The following is a 22,685-nucleotide window of genomic DNA, read 5'->3' on the forward strand; positions in this document are numbered from 1 at the left end:
AATTCATTACCGCGATTTATCGCATTACCGAATACCGGCACATGTCTAAGCTTAAGTGTCCAAATATTTTTTGAGGCCACTATTCCATGATGTGTCTACAGATGCTGGTTGGTCTGTATTGTTTTGAATCGTTTGTTTAATTTAATTTTACATTCTGTACCTTCAGTTTGTCAAACTTGTCGTCTACATCCTGAAGCCAAGACATAAACTGCCTTGCATTGAACCGATCTCTTACAGAGGTCTTCCCATCATCACCCTGAAATGTGTTAAAAAAAAGAGAGATTAGTAAAGATGAAGCGTAACGTATGTGGACCAATTTTCTGAGGATTTAAAATAACTTTTTTGTTTTAAAATAAGTTGAGCTTTATTGACCGGATTTTGTGATCTGATGTTGAATGCACTTTGCAGTGCAAGTTTTTGTTAAAAAAATTCAATGAATCCATGAAAAATGTGTAAAGAGCTGTAAAGTTGTCTAAACATTTTACAGCTCTTGGAGTTTCGTCTCAATTACAATTTTTATTCATGTAAAAATGTAATTTTATTGTACTCTTACATACACCAAATAAAAGTAACAGTGTTTAAAAGTACTTTAAAATAATGTCCTAATAATGTGGCCACTCACCTGGACATCCTGGGGCATGTTATATACTTCGGCATCCAATAGGACTGTACAGGCACTGAATGGAAGCGTCTGATTGGCTAGTGTTCTTGCAGCCCGATAATGAACTCTCAAAACCTCCTGCTCATTGGATACAATCAGCTTTTCCTAGAAGTGCATAAAACCTCAGTCATCTTTACTGCAACCAAAAAGCAGCAACCTAAAGCTAAAAAATAATCTAAAACAAACTACTTTTAAAATGACTACACTTGTAATGTCTATTCAATGCTTTTCTCATTTAACTCAATAATGCCTTTAAATTATCTTTTGGGGGTAATTTCTCATCCGAATTTGATGTGCGTTTAAATTGCGATCAATCCAATAAAAAACAAATGTAATCGCTTGAGAGCCCAACTTATTATTTTCAACAGTTGATTCCCCATTGACTTCCATAGTATTTTTTTTTCCTACTATGGAAGTCAATGGGGTCCATCATCTGTCTAGTTACCGAGATCCTTTGTGTTCAGCAGAAGAAAGAAATTCAATCACGTTTGAAACAACTTGGGGGTGAGTAAATAAAGACCGAATTTTCATTTTTAAGTGAACTATTCCTTTAATACATTTCGCACAAATCCTCAGCAGTTCCATCATGAACCCTTTTGCGTTGTCCTTTAGTTCAGGAAACTCAGATCTAGAGCTTGATGTTTAGTATATTTTACGTTTTCATTTACCCTTTCGATGCTGTGCTGCAGTCTTAGCTTCATCCGTACCACCTCTTGCTGTTTGAACATCTCCTTCAGTGGTTCAAGTAGAGAGGGAGGTGGTGTTATCTACAAGAGCAAACAGTATGGTGAGACTTTAGATTTGAGCATTAGTTTCATTGTATTGTTCTTAGACTCAAGTAAAACATTTAGGGATGCACCGAATGTTCGGCAACCGAAATTATTCGGCCCCCAAAAAAAAAAAAAAAACACTTTCGGTGTTCGGCTGAACAAGTGAAAAGACCAAATAAATTTTACCGAACAATGACATTTTTGATGACGAGATCAAAAGGCAACCGGCATAGAGTGAGAGGCAGCGACGCGCAGCTCACGCTTTATGAATCCAGCAAACATGTCGTCAGTGTGGAAGCGTTTTAAAGTGTCCGAGAAAGACGCAAAAATGGCCGTTTGCAGACACTGTCCTGCTGAATTGTCGAGGGGTGCATCTTCCAAAAATTAGGCTACAGCACTATTTAGTGTAATTCAAGTCAGCGACGCGTGTGTTTAACGACAATCTTCAAAAAGAGTATCAAGTTATAAATTATGAGCAGTAAGTTGTGAAAAAAAATAACTCAAATGTTGTATCGGTCTGAATCACGCACTCCAGAAGCGCTCTCTCAGACAGAATCCCGAATTCACTTCTCTTTGCACCTGAATGCTGAAATACTTACACACAGGTGTCAGTCAAACTGCCCATCATGTGGAGCATCTCACGTAAATACAGTCGGTTATGGCTTAACCGCTCTGTGAAAACCGGATGTGTGTCAGTAGGCTATACTGTATTACCGGTAGATCCAAGCATTTGGTCATAAAATGACAGCAGCCTTAAATACCTGTCTGTGTCATTTTAATGTTAATCAAACAACTAAAAGATGCACTTTTTTGTTGTAGGCATACAACCGTTAAACTCTTTCAGCAGTTAGTTAGCTATAGGCCTAATATAAGCTCAAAGATGGTCAAATAAAAATTATTAGTTCAACAATTTATTTATTTTAAGTTATATTGTGCTTTGTTGGTATAATGTCTGCTGGGATGTAAACACAATGTTCATTGTTAAATAAATATTTTTATATTGTAGTTTTGTAATTGATTTTTTTCATTGAAAAGCAAGACAAAACAGTTAAAAGCACATTTTGACTATTTAATTTATGCAATGGTGGAAAAATTGTCAAAATAAATGGGGAAAAATGCGGAAAAACAGTGTTCGGTATTCGGCCAAGTGTTTCATTAAATTCGGTTTCGGCTTCGGCCAATAATTTTCATTTCTGTGCATCCATAAAAAAATGTCTTACAATTATGACTTTCTCAGAATAGAAGTGGTGACCAGCTTACCGTTGGGATGCAGAGCTTGCTGAGAGGGTTTCCATCCAGCAGATAGGACCCGTTAAATGTCACATATTCATCGTAGTACTGAGGTGCTTGAGGAATGACACTACAAAGTACTTTCCTCTTCTCCTCAATCTTCTTGCGAATGTGCAAGTACTCATAATATGGGTTTGCTCTCTCCGTCTGGTAAGGCTGGATCTCTTCAAGCTTCAATGCATCTACGATTGCAGCTAGTGACTGTTGCGCCTTTTCTTTGACCTGCTGAGCCGTAAGGTTCATTTGGGCCGGAGGCGAAACCCTATGCATCTTTCGTTTCCTTGGATGGGTCGCCTGCATATCAGCTTCTTCTTCAAGGAGTCGGACTTTGGCTCTGGCTCCAGTTGCATCACAATCTCTCTCCGTGATGGATATCGGAGAGGAACTTCCCGAGGTCGCTCCACTGTGCAGATCCGCCTGATTATCGGGATGCACGGAAGCACTGCTTTGAGCCAGTTCTTCATTAGTCTGAAGCTCAGATTTCACAGGCTTCTCCTCGACAGCAAGTTGTTCTGATGTTTCTGCATCAGCCTTACTTTCAGATAGAGCTTGTGTCGTCGCACCTTCTTCTGAAGAGAGGGCTTTCGCCCCATCCATTTCTGCGATTCGGTTCTTGTCCGAAACATCTTCAGACAGCTCCATGGGCTCCTCAGGGACCCTTTCTGGACTGGCACAGCGAGACACATTTGTCACCGAAGCTGCATGAAGGCCTGGCTCGTGTTTCTCTGGCTGAGCGTCAACTGTATCCAATGGCTCACTGGAGAACTTTGAGATACTTTCGTCTTGCACAATTGCATCACCCTTTTCGGTATCTTCTTGGACACTGGTTGTTCTCAGCAGTGGTTTAGTGGTTTCTTCAGAGCTGGATCTACATGAACCAATAGATGGACTTGGAGTGCTTGTCCAACCTGATTTGGTGAGATTTTCCCCACACTTTTCCACTTTGTTCTCAGAAACAACTATGGGTTTCTCTCTTGGCTCTGGCCTCAAACTAGAGTCTGCTGTCAATGTCTGTTCGCTACTGGAAACGGGGGCAGTTTCCCATTGCTGGCTACTTGAATGCAAAGGTGAACTGGCATCAGAAGGATTTTGTGTGTGAGAAGACTGAAATGAAGCAACAGATTGCGAAGACTCCTTGTTTGATCCCTCTGTCATCACGGCACCAGGGACGTCAAGCTGACCCAGACTTGCATGCTCTATTTGACTATTAGACCTGCTCTTGTCTTGCAAATGGGTTTGAAACGCACTGTTAGCCTGTTTGAGGCTACCTAGGTCTTTTGCACTAGACTCTCGCGAGTTTGGTGAAGGTTTAACTTGACAAACAGGTGTGACGCCTTCAGTTTCATTACTAGTCAGACTTTCCCTTTCTGGAAGCGCACTAATAAGACTTTGACTGCTTTGAGTTTCCTGAACAGGGGACACGCTAATCTCAGTCGAATGAACCGCAGCTTGTTCGCTGCTTGGGTGCGAGACGATACTGATTATCTGAGACTCTTCTGTCGATCTGGTTTCAGCGGGTGACACCTTGGCTTCTTCATCCAAAATAGCCCTTAAGCATGGGGACGCATGCCTGCTTGATAATGGTGTGCGATTGCAGAGAGCAGTTTCAGGAAGACTGCTGGTATCTTTATCGTGAACAGTAGGTGATCTGGAGGACTGTAAAATTAGGGAAGACTGCAGGAAAGGTGGCTGGGAATCTGAAGTTTCCATATTCACATCAGAATCATATTCAGTTGGTTTAGGTGTCAATGTGGTCGCGTGACAGGAATCTTCTGAACTTGCCACAGAAACCATGGACACTGATCTTGACATAAGGCCAGATTTTTCACTCTCCGGTCTTGGAGATCGATTAAGATTGTTTTCCATTACTGGAACATTCTTTCCCAAGGTTTTTGCATCTACTGAGAGCGTTCTTCCACCGGTGGCATCTTTCAAGATCTTCTCGCGATGCACATCTGGTGCTTCTGAGCTCTTAGACCGAGTTAGCTCCTTGGTTACACAAGGCTCACTGGACAAAGAGGACGTTTTTGTCTTTTCCTTGCTTTTCTGTTTCCCAGGATCAGTTCCTGGACGCTGCTTTAGCCGCTCCCGTTCCTTCTGCTTGATTTTCTCTAAGTGCTTCCTATGCCACTGTTCAATTTCCTGGTCCTTGAGACTGAGCATGCGTTCAAAGCTGGTCTTCATGAGGTCATCGTTCACCAACCTCTTTTCTTTGGGACGAGTATCCTTTAGAGTAGGCGCAACCTTAGATTTGGAGTCCACTTCACTTGGTTTCGTCTTGCTAATTTTGCCATCCCTGTTCAGCTGGGATCGATCTTTTTCCTTTTCCTTGTGTCTGTCTCGCTCGCGGTCCCGATGCCTTTCAGACTCCCGGTCCCTCTCTCTTCGATCTCGGTCTTTCTCTGGAGGCTTGGTTACCTCTTCTTTTGATTTAGACGAAGTGACCTTATTGTTCTCACAAACGTAGCTTTTCTTCTCTTCCAATAACAACTTTAGATTAGAGTAGGACGAGGAAGAGGGGGTTGTCTCTTTTGATTTATCTTTTTTCCTCTTGTCAGAATCTTTTTCCCGTTCTTTTTCTTTACTGCGCTCAGATTTTCCATGATCAGTGGTTTTCTCGGGGGCTTTTCCTTTCTTTTCTGAACTCGTTTTATCTTTGTGGTCACCAGAAGAGTGCTCTTTCTCAGCTCTTTTGTCGAGCTTGTCCTTATTCTTCTTGTTCTCTTCATGCTTTTTCATCAAAGATGTTGCTTTGAGCTTTTCACTCTCTTTATGGCTCTTGTCATTGGGTGAATGTGATATATTTGTTAATTTCTCCTTTTCTTTCCATCGATCTGTAGAGTTGTGAAGTTCAGGCTTGTCAGCTAAATGTTCAGATTTTACTTTCTTATCTTTATCTGCATGTTTCTTGTCAGGCTTTTCAGACTCCCGGTCTTTTGTTGGTGGCCGCTTATCAGTTTTCTCTCTCGAGTTCTTCTCTGGAGACTCCAACTGATCTTGGTCTGCTGAATTGACAGTAATTGGTTTATCATCTACTTCTTCTTTCACTCCTGAACTGTGCAGTGAGCTGTCAGGAATTCGGCCAGAGCCAAAACCCTCAGTCCGATCATCAACTTCATCTCCTTTTCCATCCTTTACACGCTCCTCTTTAAGGGGCACCTCTTTCTTCTCTTTTTTAATGGTCTTGTCCTTATCTCGTTCCTCTTTTGGCCTCCTGTCTTTACTGCTGCTACTGCTTGAATGTTTGTCTTTTGATGCCCCTCGTTCCTCTTTAACAGGCGATGAGTCTGAGGATTTAAGAGGAGATCCGCCAGCAAGCATCTCACATTTGCCTGTGAGATCTTCGTTTTCATCACTTTTGAAGAAGTTCTCCTTCCAAAACTCCCGATCAAACTCCATGTTCCTATGTCCGTCCTTGCGTGGCTCTTTCTGCCGGTGGCGATTCCTCTCGGCCTCATGCTCCTTCCTGTACTTTTCTTTCTCCTTGTGTTTAAGCTTGTGCTTTTTTACCACTTTTCCGTCTTTGTCAGTCTTCCTGAAGACAGCCTCAGAACTGTCTATACTGTTGCTTAGACTACTGTCTTTGAAAGGACTGGAACTGCCATCATCTCCATCTAAGTTAGGCTCCTTGTGGTGATGCTTGCTCTTTTCTTTGTGCTTGCAGCTCTTACTGCTAGAACCTTCTGTGCAGAAGTCAGACTCTGTGTAGTGGTTGTATTTGACGCCGTCCCCTGGACAGGATCCATCCCCAATGGAAACACAAGTCTTAGCGTTCTCCTGTTTCAGTGGGGTTGTCTGCTTGTCAGTTTGGCTGTGGTTCAGCTTAGGGGACTTGACTACAGACAGGTGAAAGAGGTGGACCGATGTGTCATCCTTTGCACTGAATGACATTTTAAATGAATCTTCTTCCCTGACGCCCTTGTCAGAATTGTCGGACACAGTCGCCGAAGTAAACAGAATAGACTTGCTGTTCTCTTTCCCTTCTTCTCGGACTTCTTGGTTCTCCTTGTTTTTGCTTTGGCTCTTGTTCTTTTTCTTTTGTTTACCTTTTTCTTTCTGTTCCACTGGTGTGAGAGTCAAGCTTTCTTTCTTCGATCTACTGTCCGTTTTGTGACCATCCACACTGACCGACCTGGTAGGCGAGCTCCTTCTTTCTGTCGGCACCTCGGCTTCATCGCTCGAACTGTCTGAACTGCAGTAGATGCGGGACGCCTTTGTTTTTTTAGACTTGCACACCAACGTTGACTGGTCGCTTTTGCTGCCTTGTTTGGAAGTATAGTGGTTCCTTTCCTTCTCCTCCTTCTCCTTTTGCCGTAGCTCTCGCCTTAAGATGTGTCGGTCGTTAAGTGCCTTACTGAGGTCCTCCTCCTCTTCCTCATCCTTGAACTCGTATTCATCCAGCCCTGACATGGACGATGAAGCCTTCACTGTTGTCGATTTACTGTCAGAGTCCTTTTCAGCATCCGAGTACTCCATGTTCTCGTCTACACTGGATGGATTCACCGACGGTGGGTCCTCTGATTCTGTGACATACAAAATAATAGAAAAAGGGAATTAATATAATGCTATTAAATCAAACGTAAAAATAAATAAAATAAATATCTGTGTTTAAATAAATATTAATGTCAGTAATGCATAACCAGATCTAATAACAATTTTAAAAAGGCTCAACCTACATTTATTTAATCAATTAAAGTACTTTGAAAAAAATTTATGTCAGAATGAGATAACCAATTGACCGTTCGCAAAGACCGCCCCCCTTAGTTACTGTCGCTATGTCCGACAAGCTACGCCGCTCTCACACACACACACCATGTTCTCACGCAGTGAAAAATACATCACGGAGCAGAGAGGACACTGACAACACACTGACAGACCAGGTTACTTTTCGGTTACTTTTGATATTAAACATATTAAACAGTCTCACCTTTCAAATTTAGTAATTTTTTAAAAGAAATTTAAACAATAAATACCGTTTTGTGGCTCTTTAATGTGTCTGACAGATCGCTGTAGAGCCTCAGTTAAAGCTGCTCGTGAACCGATCATCTCTTCCTTCTAGTTCATTTATAGAATCAAATAAACATGAATGAACATCAGAAGGAATGTTGTTTTAACCGCGGAAAGGCGTCAGTACACTCCGCTTCTCAAGTTCAAATCCTCCCATGTTAATCTACTAACTCTCCTGACTGCTTTGTCGGACAAAATGGCGGATGGCGAAGTATGATTGGTCAGATCACCTGTCAATCAAGCTCCCTGCGAAGGGTCAATTGTTGCAAAATTCAAAGAATTTTTAATTCTATGTTGTTTAGACAAAAATCGTGACTTTTTGTCAGTCCGTTTTCTATTGAATGGGCATTTACAGAAAGATAAAAACAATCGATCCTATGACAGATGGTAGCGCCGTGCTCTACTGTTTTAACTAGACATTTCTTTGATCATTAATTATTATTTTTTTTAGCTTGAACGCAATGTTAGTCGCTTTGTGTAAAAGCACCTGACAAATTCAGAAATGTAAAATACACTAAATATTATAAATAAACGTTCCTCCAAATGGGTTAATAAAACTAACCTAGAGAACATTTAAAACTATTTAGAAAATGGATATGACTTGACTTGGACTCTACGTAAGAGATGTCTGATAGCATGCCGCAAATGTTGACGGTCCTTGTATTAAACCGGTAAAAAAATAAAAGTTAAAAAGAAATATCAATAGCAACAGCACTGGCAAATGTCCTGCCAACGTCTCTGTACCTGAAGAGCTCTCTTCTGCTTCTGAGAGCGGGATCTCTCCCTTGAGTAATTGCTCAAGCTCCTGAGAGTCAGCAACATCAACGGGTCTCTCCCCTCTCTTGTTGGCCTGGAAGGCATTGCCTCCGTGACGCAAGAGCAGCTTCACAATCTATGAAAGTTTGGGAAAACATGACCGAGACAATATACACAGGTGAATCAGATTATCAGAAAGATTCACAAATGCTTGCAACAGATATTAGTCAATTTTGAGTGTATCGTCATCCATGTTTAACAAAAGTGTGCTGCAAGTATCAACTTTTAAAATCACTAGGTTGATTACTAGCTGTAAATGGCATCATTTAAAATAAAAACTCACATCTTTGTGTCCGCTGCTGGAGGCGTCATGAAGCGGAGTGTCATCGTCTAATCCTTGCGTGTTCACTTCCGCCCCGGCACCAATCAGAACCTTCGCCACATCATAGTAACCAAGGTTACAAGCTTCATGGAGAGGCGTCCAACCTGAAGAATTTTTTTTAAAATGAAAATCAAACTGGTTTGAGCTCATGAGAATCTACAACTTGGAAGGAAAATTGGATAACTGCTTAATCCTATAAAGCCAACAGTATCATATTTGATAGGCAAATTTCTACGGCCTCTAAATTATCAACACAAATAAAACTTTGCTGAAGTCCCAGGACTACAGATGAAAAATAGCCTCTGGCTAAAAGCGGTGTAAATCTATCCCATGCTAAAATGTGCAATGTGTAAAATCTAGTGCAAATCCTTATCAGAAAACAACCAAAATCAGGTATTCCAGGTGTATCATTTTTTTTTAAAATTCATTTAGAAAAACAAACACAAAAAAAAAAAGATTGTGCACTGATTGGTGTGATGACCCTCTTGAAATTGCTCCATTTAATTATTTTTGGGGTTTTTGTGTGTTATTAGTACAACACAGTCTGGGGCACATGAAGACATGCAGGGCTCAATGCTAAAAATATTAATTTAAGTTATTAATTTAAAATATTAATTTAAGCTAAAAAGTTAATTTATTTCAGTAATTCAACTTAAAAGGTGAAACTAATATATTATATAGACTCATTACATGCAAAGTGAGATATTTCAAGCCTTAATTTGTTATAATTTTGATGATTATGGCTTACAGCTTATGAAAACCCCAAATTCAAAATTAGAATATTGTGAAAAGGTTGTAAGCCATAATCATCAAAATTATAACAAATACAAAAAATATTTTTTTTTATAACAAATGTAAAAAAAAAAAAAAAATTATAACAAATGATAACAAAATGATAACAAACAAAAAATTATAACAAATATATTATAACAAATATATTTGTTATAACAAAATTATAACAAATTATAACAAGTGTTATAACAAACACTTGAAATATCTAACTTTGCATGTAATGAGTCTATATAATATATTAGTTTCACCTTTTTAAGTTGAATTACTGAAATAAATGAACTTTTGCACCATATTCAAATTTTTCGAGTTTCACCTGTAATCCTGTAAATGTGCACAAAACACACGGTCTCACCTGCAAAATCTTTGACGTTCACATCTGCTCCAAGGCCGATGAGCTCCTTCACCTGCTTGACGTCCCCTCTGATGGCGGCCATATGCAGGGGAGTCTCCCCTCTCTCATTTCGTTTGTTGACTTTGTCCTTCTGCCGTGTGGACGAGCTGCTAGCGATCTTCTTCTGCACCGCCGGAGATTGAGAGGGGTGGCTCGGTGTGGTATCTGAGATTACAAACCGATTAACCAGAACGCTAAGGTCATTCGGTTTATCTGAACTGTCAATCTGACCTGACTAGACTACAAAAGAAAGCGAGCGCTCTGATAACAAATGACTACATCAAAACTAAAATTATTTTAAAAAAAAACATTTCCAATAATTGAAATAAAGCTGAAAAAACTTAAAAATAAATATTTGATGGAAAACTAGCAACTAAAATAAATAATTTGAAGTACTTAAATCACTAAAACTAAAATACATAAATCTAAATAGAAATAGCAGAAACAAAATGGCAAAAGCATATATAAAAAAAAACTACAATGATGTTCCAGATAAGAGGAAAGTTAAGAAGGAGCCAGGTACTAAGAAGTCAACATATAACATTTCCAATAATTGAAATAAACTTAAATATAAATATTTGATGAAAAACTAGCAGCTGAAATCAATAGGTTTATTTAAGTTTATTTAATTTATTGGAAATGTTATATGTCGACTTCTTAGTACCTGGCTCCTTCTTAACTTACTTCTTATCTGGAACATAATTATAGTTTTTTGTTATATGGTTTTGCCATTATGATTTGTTTCTAATATTTCTATTTAGATTTATGTTTTTCAATTTTAGTTTTAGTGTTTGAAGTACTTAAACCTATTTATTTCAGTTGCTAGTTTTTCATCAAATATTTATAAGTAGTACTTCAATCACTAAAAATTAAATTGAAAAACAAATCTAAATAGAAATATTAGAAGCAAATCAAAATGGCAAAAGCATATAACAAAAACTATAATAATAATAATACACTTTTTATATGGAGTTTCTCAAAATGCATCACATAGAAACAACCATGACAAAACAATAATGCATACAGTAAACAACAAATAAACACACATCACAGTCTAAAAGCTCATTTAAAATATGAATACATACTGTAAAAGTATATAAACAAAACTAAATGAACACTAATGAGAGATAAATACTGAATATAACTTTTAAATACTGGCTTTTGACATGAACAACTAAAATTCAGGAGATAAGGATATATCAGTGACAAATTTTACCAAAAAAAAAAAAAAAAGTGCAAAAGGTGAGAAAAAATAATAATACTCGAGTTCATCATTTCCTACCTGGACTGTTGTCTCTCGCCGTCATCTGCATGACAAGTGCCATTTGCTTTCGTTCTGATAAAGGGTAGCCGAACAAAATGTTGACAGGGGTCGACTTCTTAGTCCCTGGCTCCTTCTTAACTTTCTTCTTATCTGGAACATCTTTGTCTGCAGCAAACAAGAAAAAGGATGAACAGAGCATGAGCACAGCTCTCCTCTTGCATTCATGCATCTCAGTTCCTGAAAATGTCAACGTCTGATGCAATTTATGCCCTTTAAACAAACAGCTGGAGGAAATGTAATGGAAACTTTCCAGCCTGACAGACACATGCATTACCCATCTAACACTGTTCCCATGAGTCTCTGTGCGCTATTGAAAGGCATGCCATTAAAACAGATGCAGCTGTTAAACCGAGAAAGAGTCAGTGTGTGTGTGTGTGTGTGTGTGTGTGCGCTTCCTTGAACCGAATCGCTTTTTATAAATGACACAAATATGAAAAGCGAATGCGCGAGACGTCTCTGCACATCAAATGATGCAACTGAAAGTCGACCGTCTCTCTGAGAGTGATGCAAAAAGGCTAGCATACAGAAAAGGTCATGCGGAAATGGTTACGGAAACTAGATTCGTTTTAGCCAGGGTCGGACGGAGGAGAGAAACAAATAAAGGCGGTGCCGAACCGTGATGCACTTCAGACTGATTGCAACCGTTGGAGCAACACAGCAAGAGTTTGCTGAGGTGTAGAGCTGCACGATTAATCGTTAAAAGATCGCGATTCAATTCAATTTCAATTCAAACACCCACGCGCTATCATTCCTGAATGACAACCTGTCTATTAAACCTTTGACGAAAATCACACCGGCTGCCAATAGCTAAGTTTCCATCCATTTGTCAATCGAATTATCTGAAGTTCGGTAAAAAAAACTCATGCGAATAAAGCTGGTGAAAGTGTGTTTCCATCCAACGGCTTTAAAGTGGATAAAAACCTGTGCGTAATGACGTCACTGCTGTTTTGCGATCAAATTGGTGGTATATCGAATTGATTTGAGACATTTTAAGGTGTTTCCGTTCATTTTCGCACAACATTCAAGCCAACATTTGCGAACAAAGTTTTGCTAGACAAAATGCAATTCATTATTTATTCGGCAAATAACGTTTCCATCAGCGTTTATCGCATAAGCCGTATATCCATCACGATAAAATCCGATGAGACCGAACGCATTTCATTTGAGTCGATATTCATGAAATTCAATCGAGTTTTACTGTTTCCATAAAGAATTTTTCATTCGATATCACTTAATTCGGATAAAACCGTGTGGATGGAAACATAGCTACTGATCTAGAGAAAGCGGTTATCAATTGTGACCCTGGACCACAAAACCAGTCATATGGGAACATTTTATGCAATTGAGATTTATACATCACATGAAAGCTGAAAGCTGAAAATAAGCTTTCCATTGATGTGTGGTTTGTTAGGATAGGACAATATTTGGTCGAGATACAATTATTTGAAAATCTGGAATCTGAAGATGCAAAAAAAAAAATCGAAACATTGAGAAAATCTCCTTTAAAGTTGTGCATTTATGTTCACGATTGTGCTGCATTCACTCACAAAAATACATGTTTTATATATTTATGGTAGGAAAATTACTAAATATCTTCATGGAACATAATCTTTACTTAATATCCTAATGATTTTTGGCATAAAAGAAAAATCGATAATTTTGACCCATAGAATGTATTGTTGGCTATCGCCACAAATATACCCGTGCGTCATGTGACTGGTTTTGTGGTCCAGGGTCACATTTACGAAACAGTCTTTTCAACCACACAGTATCGTTATTTCTGTGTTAAAAATATTCAAATCATCACAGAAGTACTGGGATAGTAAACCGATGTCTACGGTTTACTATAAAAAAAAATTTAAAAAAAATCATGATTGTCAATTTTCCCAGAATCGTGCAGCTCTACTGTGCGACTTTAACGGAGGCTGTTACCTGCGTATATCCTGCAGGGAGGAAGTAATCTCTCTCCCCACACATCGCTCGACTGCCCGGGGTCAGAGTCATCTACAGTGCAGAAGCAGAGGGACGGGAGTGGGGAAGAAGGGGAAGGTTCAGGGGTCGAGAGGTGGATGGGAAGGAGGGACGGGAGAGCAGAGCACTGATTACACCCACAGGCTCCGCCCCTCACTCAAATGTCAAATCACAGCACAGGATTCAATGACTCCGGGACGAATATTAAGAGCCACAGATGACATCACAAACCTAAATCCACTCCCATCCAAAAAAGCAGGACATAGAAGTCTCAGCATAAGCTCACAAATTCACAATAAGCGTAAAAATGTTTTTGTTTATATTAGTGTTGTTATTGATAACTAAAAACTAATAAAATACCTTTTTTGGAAACTGAAAAAACAAATAGAAAAAAAAAACAAATATTAGATGGAAAATTTTAAACTTATTGTATTTCAATTAATTGCAAAGGCAACATTTCTCATTTTTAAGCTTAAAGGATAATTCCGGTATTTAAGACCATGAGTCTATATTGTAGTTTGTTTTGGATGAACAAGAGTGGTGGACAACATTTTTTTGACAATGGTTCGTCTCTCGAGTTTTTGACTATAAAAGAATTGGCCATGGACCCATTTAACATTGGAGTCAATGGGCATGTCCGAAAATGTCATTAAAACATCCAATAATGTTCGTTTACAAAACTGTGCAACTCACCGAGTGGTTAGTGGTGTTCGTTGATGTTCCAGAAACAAAAAGTGTTGCGAAATACAGTTTCTGTCGTGTTTTATTCGTCATTTTGTAAAATCCCATTGAATTCTGTTGAAGGACTGAGTGCTCGTTAATATCAATGCGCTACCGGAAACGGAAAGGGGGCTGTTTACATTTGGTCGATGTAGTCTTTTTGCTCGCTTCCGTTTCTCATAAGGCTAGCGAGCAGAGCAACTGTGCTCCGGGAGAGTAAGCGAAATAAACAAACAAAACCTTCATTAATTGTTACTTGTAATATGAAGTTGAACTCGACTGTGACCGTGAGTGTCCCACGAGACATAAACATCGGTTATTGCCATCAAGTGGTCGGGAGTGTGCTGACGCTTCAGATTCAAATATTGAGCGGAAGTTACACGGTTGTGAAGTGTCTGAAAAAATAGTTCCACTATAGCAAAATAAACGGATTGGAATCATATATTGCGACGATATATTGTTTATAATCATCAACGAACACCACTAACCACTCGGTGAGTTGCACAGTTTTGTAAACGAACATTATTGGCTGTTTTAATGACATTTTCGGACATGACCATTGACTCCAATGTTAAATGGGTCCATGGCCAATTCTATTATAGTCAAAAACTCGAGAGAGGAACCATTGTCAAAAAAATGTTGTCCACCACTCTTGTTCATCCAAAACAAACTACAATATAGACTCAAGGTGTTAAATACCGGAATTATCCTTTAAGTTTCTAAAATTACTAAAGCGCATAAAAAATTAATAAAACAAAAAATAAAATGAAAAAATAAAAATAAAATCTTATTCAAAATATTGATAAATACTATTATAGTATATAAATAATACTAAAATATGATATCACCAAAATGTTTTTTTTTGTAAGAGATTTTTTAATTATGGTAATAATAATCACACAATATAGTTATTTTTGTAGGCATTTCACTGTTGTTGCAGTGTTCTTACTTAATGGGGTTGCCATGACAACAGTGTAATTCAACAACCAAAAATTAGGTAAATAATAATTAACTATATATAAATATATTTTATAAATATACATACTTTTAATAAATGGCGAGTGTCTGTGTTTTGTGAGTTCGGCCAATCAGCGAACACTTACGTCACTGATAGTTCCTATAGTGCTGGTTTAGGCCCGACTCAGAAGTAGGAGCCAAATTTAGTTCCCACAAAAGTAGTTCCTAGAACTAAAATCGTTCCTAGTTCCTGCGGTGCGAACACGCTAAAATCTTCCGCCAATACTTCTAGGAACTATTAAAAAAAGTTCCTCTGATGCGAAAACCCCCTTTTGTCTTCACATGATGCAACTAACCACAGAACTGGGACTAAAACAAGAGGTTTAGGCTCCATGTAAAGCAATGACAATATATTTGAATAATTCCCTTGTATGTCTCATGTTCTGATTTTCTATTTGAAGGGAAATCTATTGTGTTTTTGAACGAGACGTCCATATATTCGATGAGGCAGGTTTGACAGTTACATAACACCCTAAAAAAAAACAGCATGTCCAATAAAAACAAGTCCTAAAAGTGACAAGAAGGGGGCAGCAGTGAGGCACAGATACAAGCTAGTAGACATTCACAGCTAATGCTAAACTGACCCGTGTCGGAGTCCCGCTCCTCGTTCCGGGGCGGACTGACGGTGAAGGAGAGCTTCCGTTTCATGGAAGACTTAGACTTTCCCTCTTTCCCCAGGATTTCACTCCGATCTAGCTTCGGAGTTTTGGCAAACGGAGAGATTTTCTCTTTACTCTTTAGGGAAAGACAGAAACATACACCTTGATATTTAATGGAAGAACATGCTATCAGTCAAGAACATTTTATGCGAGTAGACTTTTAGAAATGTACCACAATTTTTTATTTTATCACATAGGCTAGTTGCTGACTCCTTTTAAGACCTCATGTAACAGTTGTTTTAATGTTATTTATTTATTTGATTTTTATTTTTTTTCTATTGTTTTATTTACTTTTTCCACCTCCTTAATTGGTACAAAAAAGTAAAAAAATAAAAAACATGTTCTGTGTAATATGCACAAAGCCTTGATCTTAATATAATAAACTGTTTGTGTAGCAGCGTAAAAATAAGATTAAGATCTTTTGCTTTTCTCTTTCCTCTGAGAGAAAGACAGAAACATACACCTTGATATTTAATGGAAGAACATAATATCAGTCAAAAACATGTTCTGTGTAACGTAGTATGCACAAAGCCTTGATCTTAATATAATAAACTGTTTGTGTAACAGCGTAAACGCACTAAAAATAAGATTAAGATTTTTATTTTAAGATGTGTAAATCATACTAGTTTTTATTAAGAACAACAAAATTATAAAAGTTAGATGGTTGAAAAAAAATACAAATAAATATAATTTTAAATATACAGGTGAAACCCGATTTAATTTTTTTTTTTTTTGATGATTATGGCTTACGGCTTATGAAAACCCCAAATTCAAAATTAGAATATTGTGACAAGGTGTAAGCCATAATCATCAAAATTATAACAAATAAATGCTAGAAATTAGAGCTGTGAAACGATTAATCGCATCCAAAATAAAAGTTTGTGTTTACATAATGTGTGTGTGTACTGTGTATAATTATTTTGTATATATAAATACACACACATGCATGTATATATTTCAGAAATATTTGCATTTATATACTGCATATATAAATATTTTATATATAAATAACACATTTTTCTTAAATATATATATATATGCATGTGTGTGTATTTATATATACAAAATAATTATACACAGTACACACACACACGTAAACAAACTTTTATTTTGGACACGATTAATCGTTTCCTAGCTCTACTTGAAAATATCTCACTTTGCATGCAAGTCTTATATATATACATGATATATTATTATTATTATTATCAATTTTTTATATTTTTATAAATATGATCGACTCACCTTCTTCCCCGCTGTCTTCTCCACCATGGCTCCATCTCGGTCCGATCCTGGTTTGGCCATGGTGCATCTTATGACTAGCTGTGGCAGCTACGGCTCACAGAGTTCATCATGGGCCTGAAACACAAACATGATGCAAATCAGAACTTGAAAAACTGCATTTCGGTGATGAAACATTCGAATACAAATCAACGTATGACATTGGTAAACATCAAAAATAATCCAATGTTACGGTTGTTTTAATAACCAGCATCGGATACTGGAAGCAAATTATATTAAGACTTACTTCATAATTTACTATGTTTTGTTCTGTGCTAAGATTCAAAAGTATCCAATTAGCAAATAATCAATGCATATACTATATTTGATACATGTGCAATTCCAGATTGGAGATTTAGTGTGAATATTATGGAGCCATAGATGTTATAAAATAATAAAATCTCAAATCCAGTTTCCAGAAATGTTGAGACATTTTGTAAAATGCAATAAAAAAAAAAAAAAAATTAAGATTATGTGATTTGTTAATTCTCTTGAACCTTCATTTAACTGACAAACGTGCAAAGAACATATTTCAGTGTCAGTGTTTTCAATGACCAACTTAATAGAAGCCTATTTTGTAAATATAAAGAAATTTTGAAAGAAATAAAATGAATTGTTGGCGGCAATAAGTCAACAATACAATTTAGAACTTTTTGGCGGCAATAAGTTCTAAAATAAGTCTACAATTCTAATTCAATTTGTACACAAGAAAATACTGAGCATGTGCAGGTCGAATAATAATCATCACCATTATGATTATTACTGAATATAGTTTTAGTGGTGGTGAATATGATCATTTGTGAATGTTTTGAGTATTATTATTATTATTATTGGAACAAGAATCAAATTTTCCCACAAGACTAAAGCATAAATCTCAGGAACTGGAAGAAAACCCCCAAAACTCAACTCTGACAGCAGCGAGGAGAACATCTCTTCACGAACTAGAGAGAGACTCCTTTTTCAAAAGCTGCGGGTCCAAAAATACATTTAAAACAATCTGTCAGCGTAAACCTCTGGGTACGGAAAACAACTGTGAGACGGCAACAATCAATCATCCCCGAAATCTCAGATCTGAAATTGTTAAGACAAGTCAGGAATAGTTTGGCAGTTCTCGACCCGGTTTGACGTGTCAATTCAAAGTGCACTCACAAAAAGGCTACAGGAAATACAAGAAACACATTCTAAGGGTTCTGATTGGTTCTTAAACGTGGCCAATAAACAAACATCCTGGCTGCTTGAACAAAAATAATATCCAGTAAAAGCCACAAAGGCAGACTCTAATGAGAAAGGTGTGTGTTTGGAGCATGTGAGCTTTATTTTCCGGGTTCAGAGGTCATACAGTGCCAGTGGGAACAGGACTTATGTTCATGTCTGCTTCAATCCTTGACTGATTACAGCTCTTGTGTATCACACCAGCATTACAAAATACGACTAGTACTGTGGCGGTGCCATCAGATGGTGATACCATAGCACTCAGATTTATATCATGGTACTGTATGATTAACATATACCATGGCTAGGGTTTACACCGTGTCCTAACTACACGCGCCGCGACACGCGATAAAAGGTATCTTTTCCATGTTAATCAGAGTTTTTGTGCTAACCAGACGCGACGGCGACACGCAAAGTTTCTAATTTAGAAACGGTTCCTATTTCTGCGACGTCGCGCTGGAACAACAAACACAAAGTTCGGCCATGATAATCTCAGGCACTGTTTATGTGCTTTATTTCATGTTAAAAGCGTGTCATGTGACTTTGAATATCATTTAGTGCTCCAGTTTTGTAGCTGTAAAAGCAACAATGGATAATTCACCTTGAAATTAAACAAATGGAAACAAGAACGTTCAAACTGTAAAGAAATAAATGTATTATTTGACAAAGATTGTTTTAGTAACTCAGTAGCCTATGTATTTAAATACTGTTAAATGGTGTAATATTTGTGAATTTGATTATGTAGCCACTTATCCATTTTCTTGCGAGTGCCGTCAGGATTACTCTCTGGTGGCGTGCACTCGCCGCGAGACTCCGCCCACACGCTGCTCTGATTGGCTGTGGGTTTTGATTGATTTGTACGCATCTCGCAGTCGCGTCGCGTGTGGATAGACAAATTATTTTTCGTTGGATCTTATCGCATCGCGTCTGGTTAGGACACGGTGTTAGGGTTAAACTGCCAGATATACACCGGTGAAACTTGAAAAAAATTGATGATTATGGCTTATGAAAACCCCAAATTCAAAATTAGAATATTGTGAAAAGGTTTTCATAAGACATAAAAATTATAACAAATAAAGGCTTGAAATATCTCACTTTACATGTAATGAGTCTATATAATGTATTAGTTTCACTTTTTAAGTTGAAATACTAAAATAAATGAACTTTTATTATGAATTTTTGACAACACTAAAACAGGATGGTTCTGATTGGCTGTCAATGGAAAAAATTATTCTTGCTATTAAAGTGCTCACGCATTTAAAGCGGCAAAAGACAGCAGTTCACTTCAAATAAACAGAACTATATTGTTCGCTGGTGTGGACACTAATACAGTTAGATCGTCATTATCTTATCACGGGTCTTAACAGCACAGATACTATATAATAATCAAAATTATTTAATTTATTGTGAATATTCATTGTATCAACCAACGCTGGAACTTGGAGGTAGGCCTACATGGTATATATATATATAATATCATGTTCAAATAAACATTAATGTGCACTAAATTACATTAAATAGTTTAGTAACAAAACATTTATCTGCCAAAATTTTTACCTAAAGCATTTTAATAATAATTTCCTAAAATAATAACAACAATGTTACACACAGCTGTATTAAAGTCATTATGGGTTGACCGAAATTTATGCATTTCCACTGTTGCTTCATGTGGTAAACCATGTGTATGTATATGTTTTTGCATAAACATAATATAAAGAGCCTAAAGAACAAGGAGCCGTTTAAACATCAAAGCAGCATTTTACATATCAATTTCTTAAAGCAACAAACGAGAAAGTCAGCAATTAGAGAGCATCTGATACTGGCGGCCGGGTCTCTTCTGGATGAAAAGCAAATCAGCAGAGACCCACACACCTAAACAATACCTTCCCCGATAGACCCGTGATGCGAACAGATGACACAGAGCAGAGGCTCCTGGGAAAGAACATTTCCACGACACCTGACACCCAGTGGGACCGAGTAAAAACCAGCTGAGTCACTCTCTCTGAGCAAAAAAAAGAGGCGGTGAGGAGAAAAGAGCTGCACGGTCCACCGTGTGCATCATCAGTGTGGGACAAATGTGTTACAACTACACCACAAGATTTCCTGCGCTGAGTGTTTCAGTTTCTAACCGTGCCACACAGCCTCTTAAACCCTAATAATCCATCCGTCTCTGAAGTTTCACTCTCACCGAACAAGTTATAACGGGACTAGTATGATTTTTAAAACGTGTTTAAGGGCGTTTTCACTAGAGATGCACCGATTACAATTTTCTAGGCCGATTCTGATTTTTCATCGAGTTTGACCTGCCGATACCGATTTCATTTTTCTAACCACTTTACACACACACACATTTTTTTTAATATATATATAAAACACCATATACTTTTACCCAAACTGAATAATAAAAACAAGTTTAAATGGGTAAATTTTCTATAAATATTTTTGAGTCTTTCTTTTCTGACATAGCCTACTCCAGTTCTTGTTAAAACACACTAGACAGTTTGGGCACTTTTTGTGTGAAATAATATTTATTTTGTCCATCAAAAGTGTGCTTTCACTTTAATTGAGTGTGAGCAGCGCAGCAAAAATAGACTCGCGCCGAAACCCGTGCTTCACTTCACGTGAAGAACGCTTAACGTGGCTTAATGTACTAATTAAGACAGTGATATTAAAAGACCAAACTCTGTAAATATCATATTTACGTTAACGTAACTTTATTAATATGATATTTACAGAGTTTGGTCTTTTAATATCACTGTCTTAGTACATTAAACCATGTTAAGCCTTTTCTTATAACGAAAATGCTTAAACGCGTTTGCGTTCATATTCTGGGCTCATCTGATTGTTTGTACATAGTATACTTTATTATTAAGATGTTTATTGAGTTTGGTCTTTTAATATCACTGTCTACGTTTTTCACGTTAAGCGTTTTAGAATGTCCCAACATGCACGGCGGAAAAAATACGCGTCGCTCACGCTTGCGGTGTGAAACGGCCGCAATTCACGAGGTTTCCTACATGTGTGTTGCGTGTGCACGTGTGTGTTGCGTGTGCACGTGTGATGCTGATGTTGCGCGATCTTAATCATGCGCCGCCAGAGTGCATTTGACCGGCATAAAATCGGCATATGTCAGACTGACCAGCCGGTCGCCGATCACGTGAAAATCACCAGCCGATCAATCGGTGCATCTCTAGTTTTCAAACCTGAAAGTCCACACCAAAGTTCATGTTTTGATACATTTTATACATTCTGTAAGTTTTGGTTTGGTTTCACATTGCAATTATGCGAGCGCACTAAAGAACTTCACATGACATGCTTGCGTCCTGTCGTCATCATCTATGTGGACTGCATCTCGACATTGATTGGTTTGTAAGCAGACGTGCGTCTGACAAGCGTGTTGTCAATTCGGCGGGTAACTTTGACAACAATGAATGAACAGTATCGTTGCAACTATTGTTATTATTACGGCATTACTGCCTGCAGCACCAACTATACGCGAGGCTAGTTCAAATTCGCCAGATGAACACCTCGTCATACGAACATTTTATCGTCGCCGGCAGTAAAGGAGGAGAAGACTGCATTTTTTCCAGTTGACTTCTTATTATGGCTCATTTTTTCAGCTACCCGGGAACTTCCTGTAAATGCTCTGAAAGTCAGAACCATGTTTCAGAAAATGTTTTCACACTAGAAACGAACCAAACCTTTTTTTCCAGTTTGATCCGGACCGAGACTACCTCTTTTCCTCGGACCAAATTTCGTCTGTTTGGTCCGGATCGTGGTCCGGGGGAGGTTTCACACCTGTAGTTTTGATTCGGATCAAACTGAAAAGTCAGAAAATCCGGACCAAACAAGGTAAGTGTGAAAGGGCCCTAAATCATGCTCAAACTAAACCCATTTAGAAATAAGCCAATGAATTGCAGGACTGAAACATTCCCCAGTTTTTCAGACGAGTGCTTTTTTTTTATATGATCTAGATATAGCCAATATTAACATTTTTAATTAGTAAACATTACAATTTCATAAGATTCTCCTACACCGTTTTACCTTGCATAACCCAGATGTCTCACTCACGCAGACTCATCATCACACATGCATGCATGGCACATTATTCATGCATTAGTGCCGATAATTTAGACATTTATCATTTGAGTAGTCTATAGATCTGAATCGTCCATTTAGCTGCATTTTTTACATTAAATTATAAATATAAAGGCCTAACAGTACACCCTAATGACCAAATGATGACCATTTATTGAAAGGTAAAATCATTAATTCAAGGATCACCTTTAACAATGCACCTTAATTATAGCAAATTGATGTAAAAGGGCTTCACACTGTGCACGCAATATTAAAAGTAGCACTCAAAAATCAACATTTATGACCCTCAAACACATAAATATTAACCGGTAAACAATTACCATTATTAACAACAAAGTTGAATTACACATTATTACC

At 37.7% G+C, this 22,685-nt stretch overlaps 1 protein-coding gene across 2 annotated transcripts in view; it reads right to left on the reverse strand.

The window, feature by feature from the left end:
- Nucleotides 1-22,685, reverse strand: part of ankrd12 (ankyrin repeat domain 12) — a 79,644-nt gene that overhangs the window by 8,353 nt on the left and 48,606 nt on the right. Inside the window, exons 2-12 of one of the 2 annotated variants that reach the window (XM_079612850.1) lie at nt 16,983-17,096; nt 15,666-15,816; nt 13,306-13,377; nt 11,332-11,478; nt 10,011-10,214; nt 8,828-8,970; nt 8,473-8,620; nt 2,692-7,244; nt 1,330-1,428; nt 623-766; nt 161-256 (exon numbers count right to left, since the gene is read on the reverse strand). In XM_079612850.1, the coding sequence (XP_079468976.1) occupies nt 161-256; nt 623-766; nt 1,330-1,428; nt 2,692-7,244; nt 8,473-8,620; nt 8,828-8,970; nt 10,011-10,214; nt 11,332-11,478; nt 13,306-13,377; nt 15,666-15,816; nt 16,983-17,042 (5,817 nt within the window). In that variant the 5' untranslated portion in view covers nt 17,043-17,096. The remainder of the gene's footprint in view (nt 1-160; nt 257-622; nt 767-1,329; nt 1,429-2,691; nt 7,245-8,472; nt 8,621-8,827; nt 8,971-10,010; nt 10,215-11,331; nt 11,479-13,305; nt 13,378-15,665; nt 15,817-16,982; nt 17,097-22,685) is intronic. The other variant, XM_079612851.1, reaches the window with a different exon arrangement.

Source organism: Phoxinus phoxinus (genome assembly GCF_949152265.1).
Source record: "Phoxinus phoxinus genome assembly, chromosome: 5".
NCBI classification, from domain to species: domain Eukaryota; kingdom Metazoa; phylum Chordata; class Actinopteri; order Cypriniformes; family Leuciscidae; genus Phoxinus; species Phoxinus phoxinus.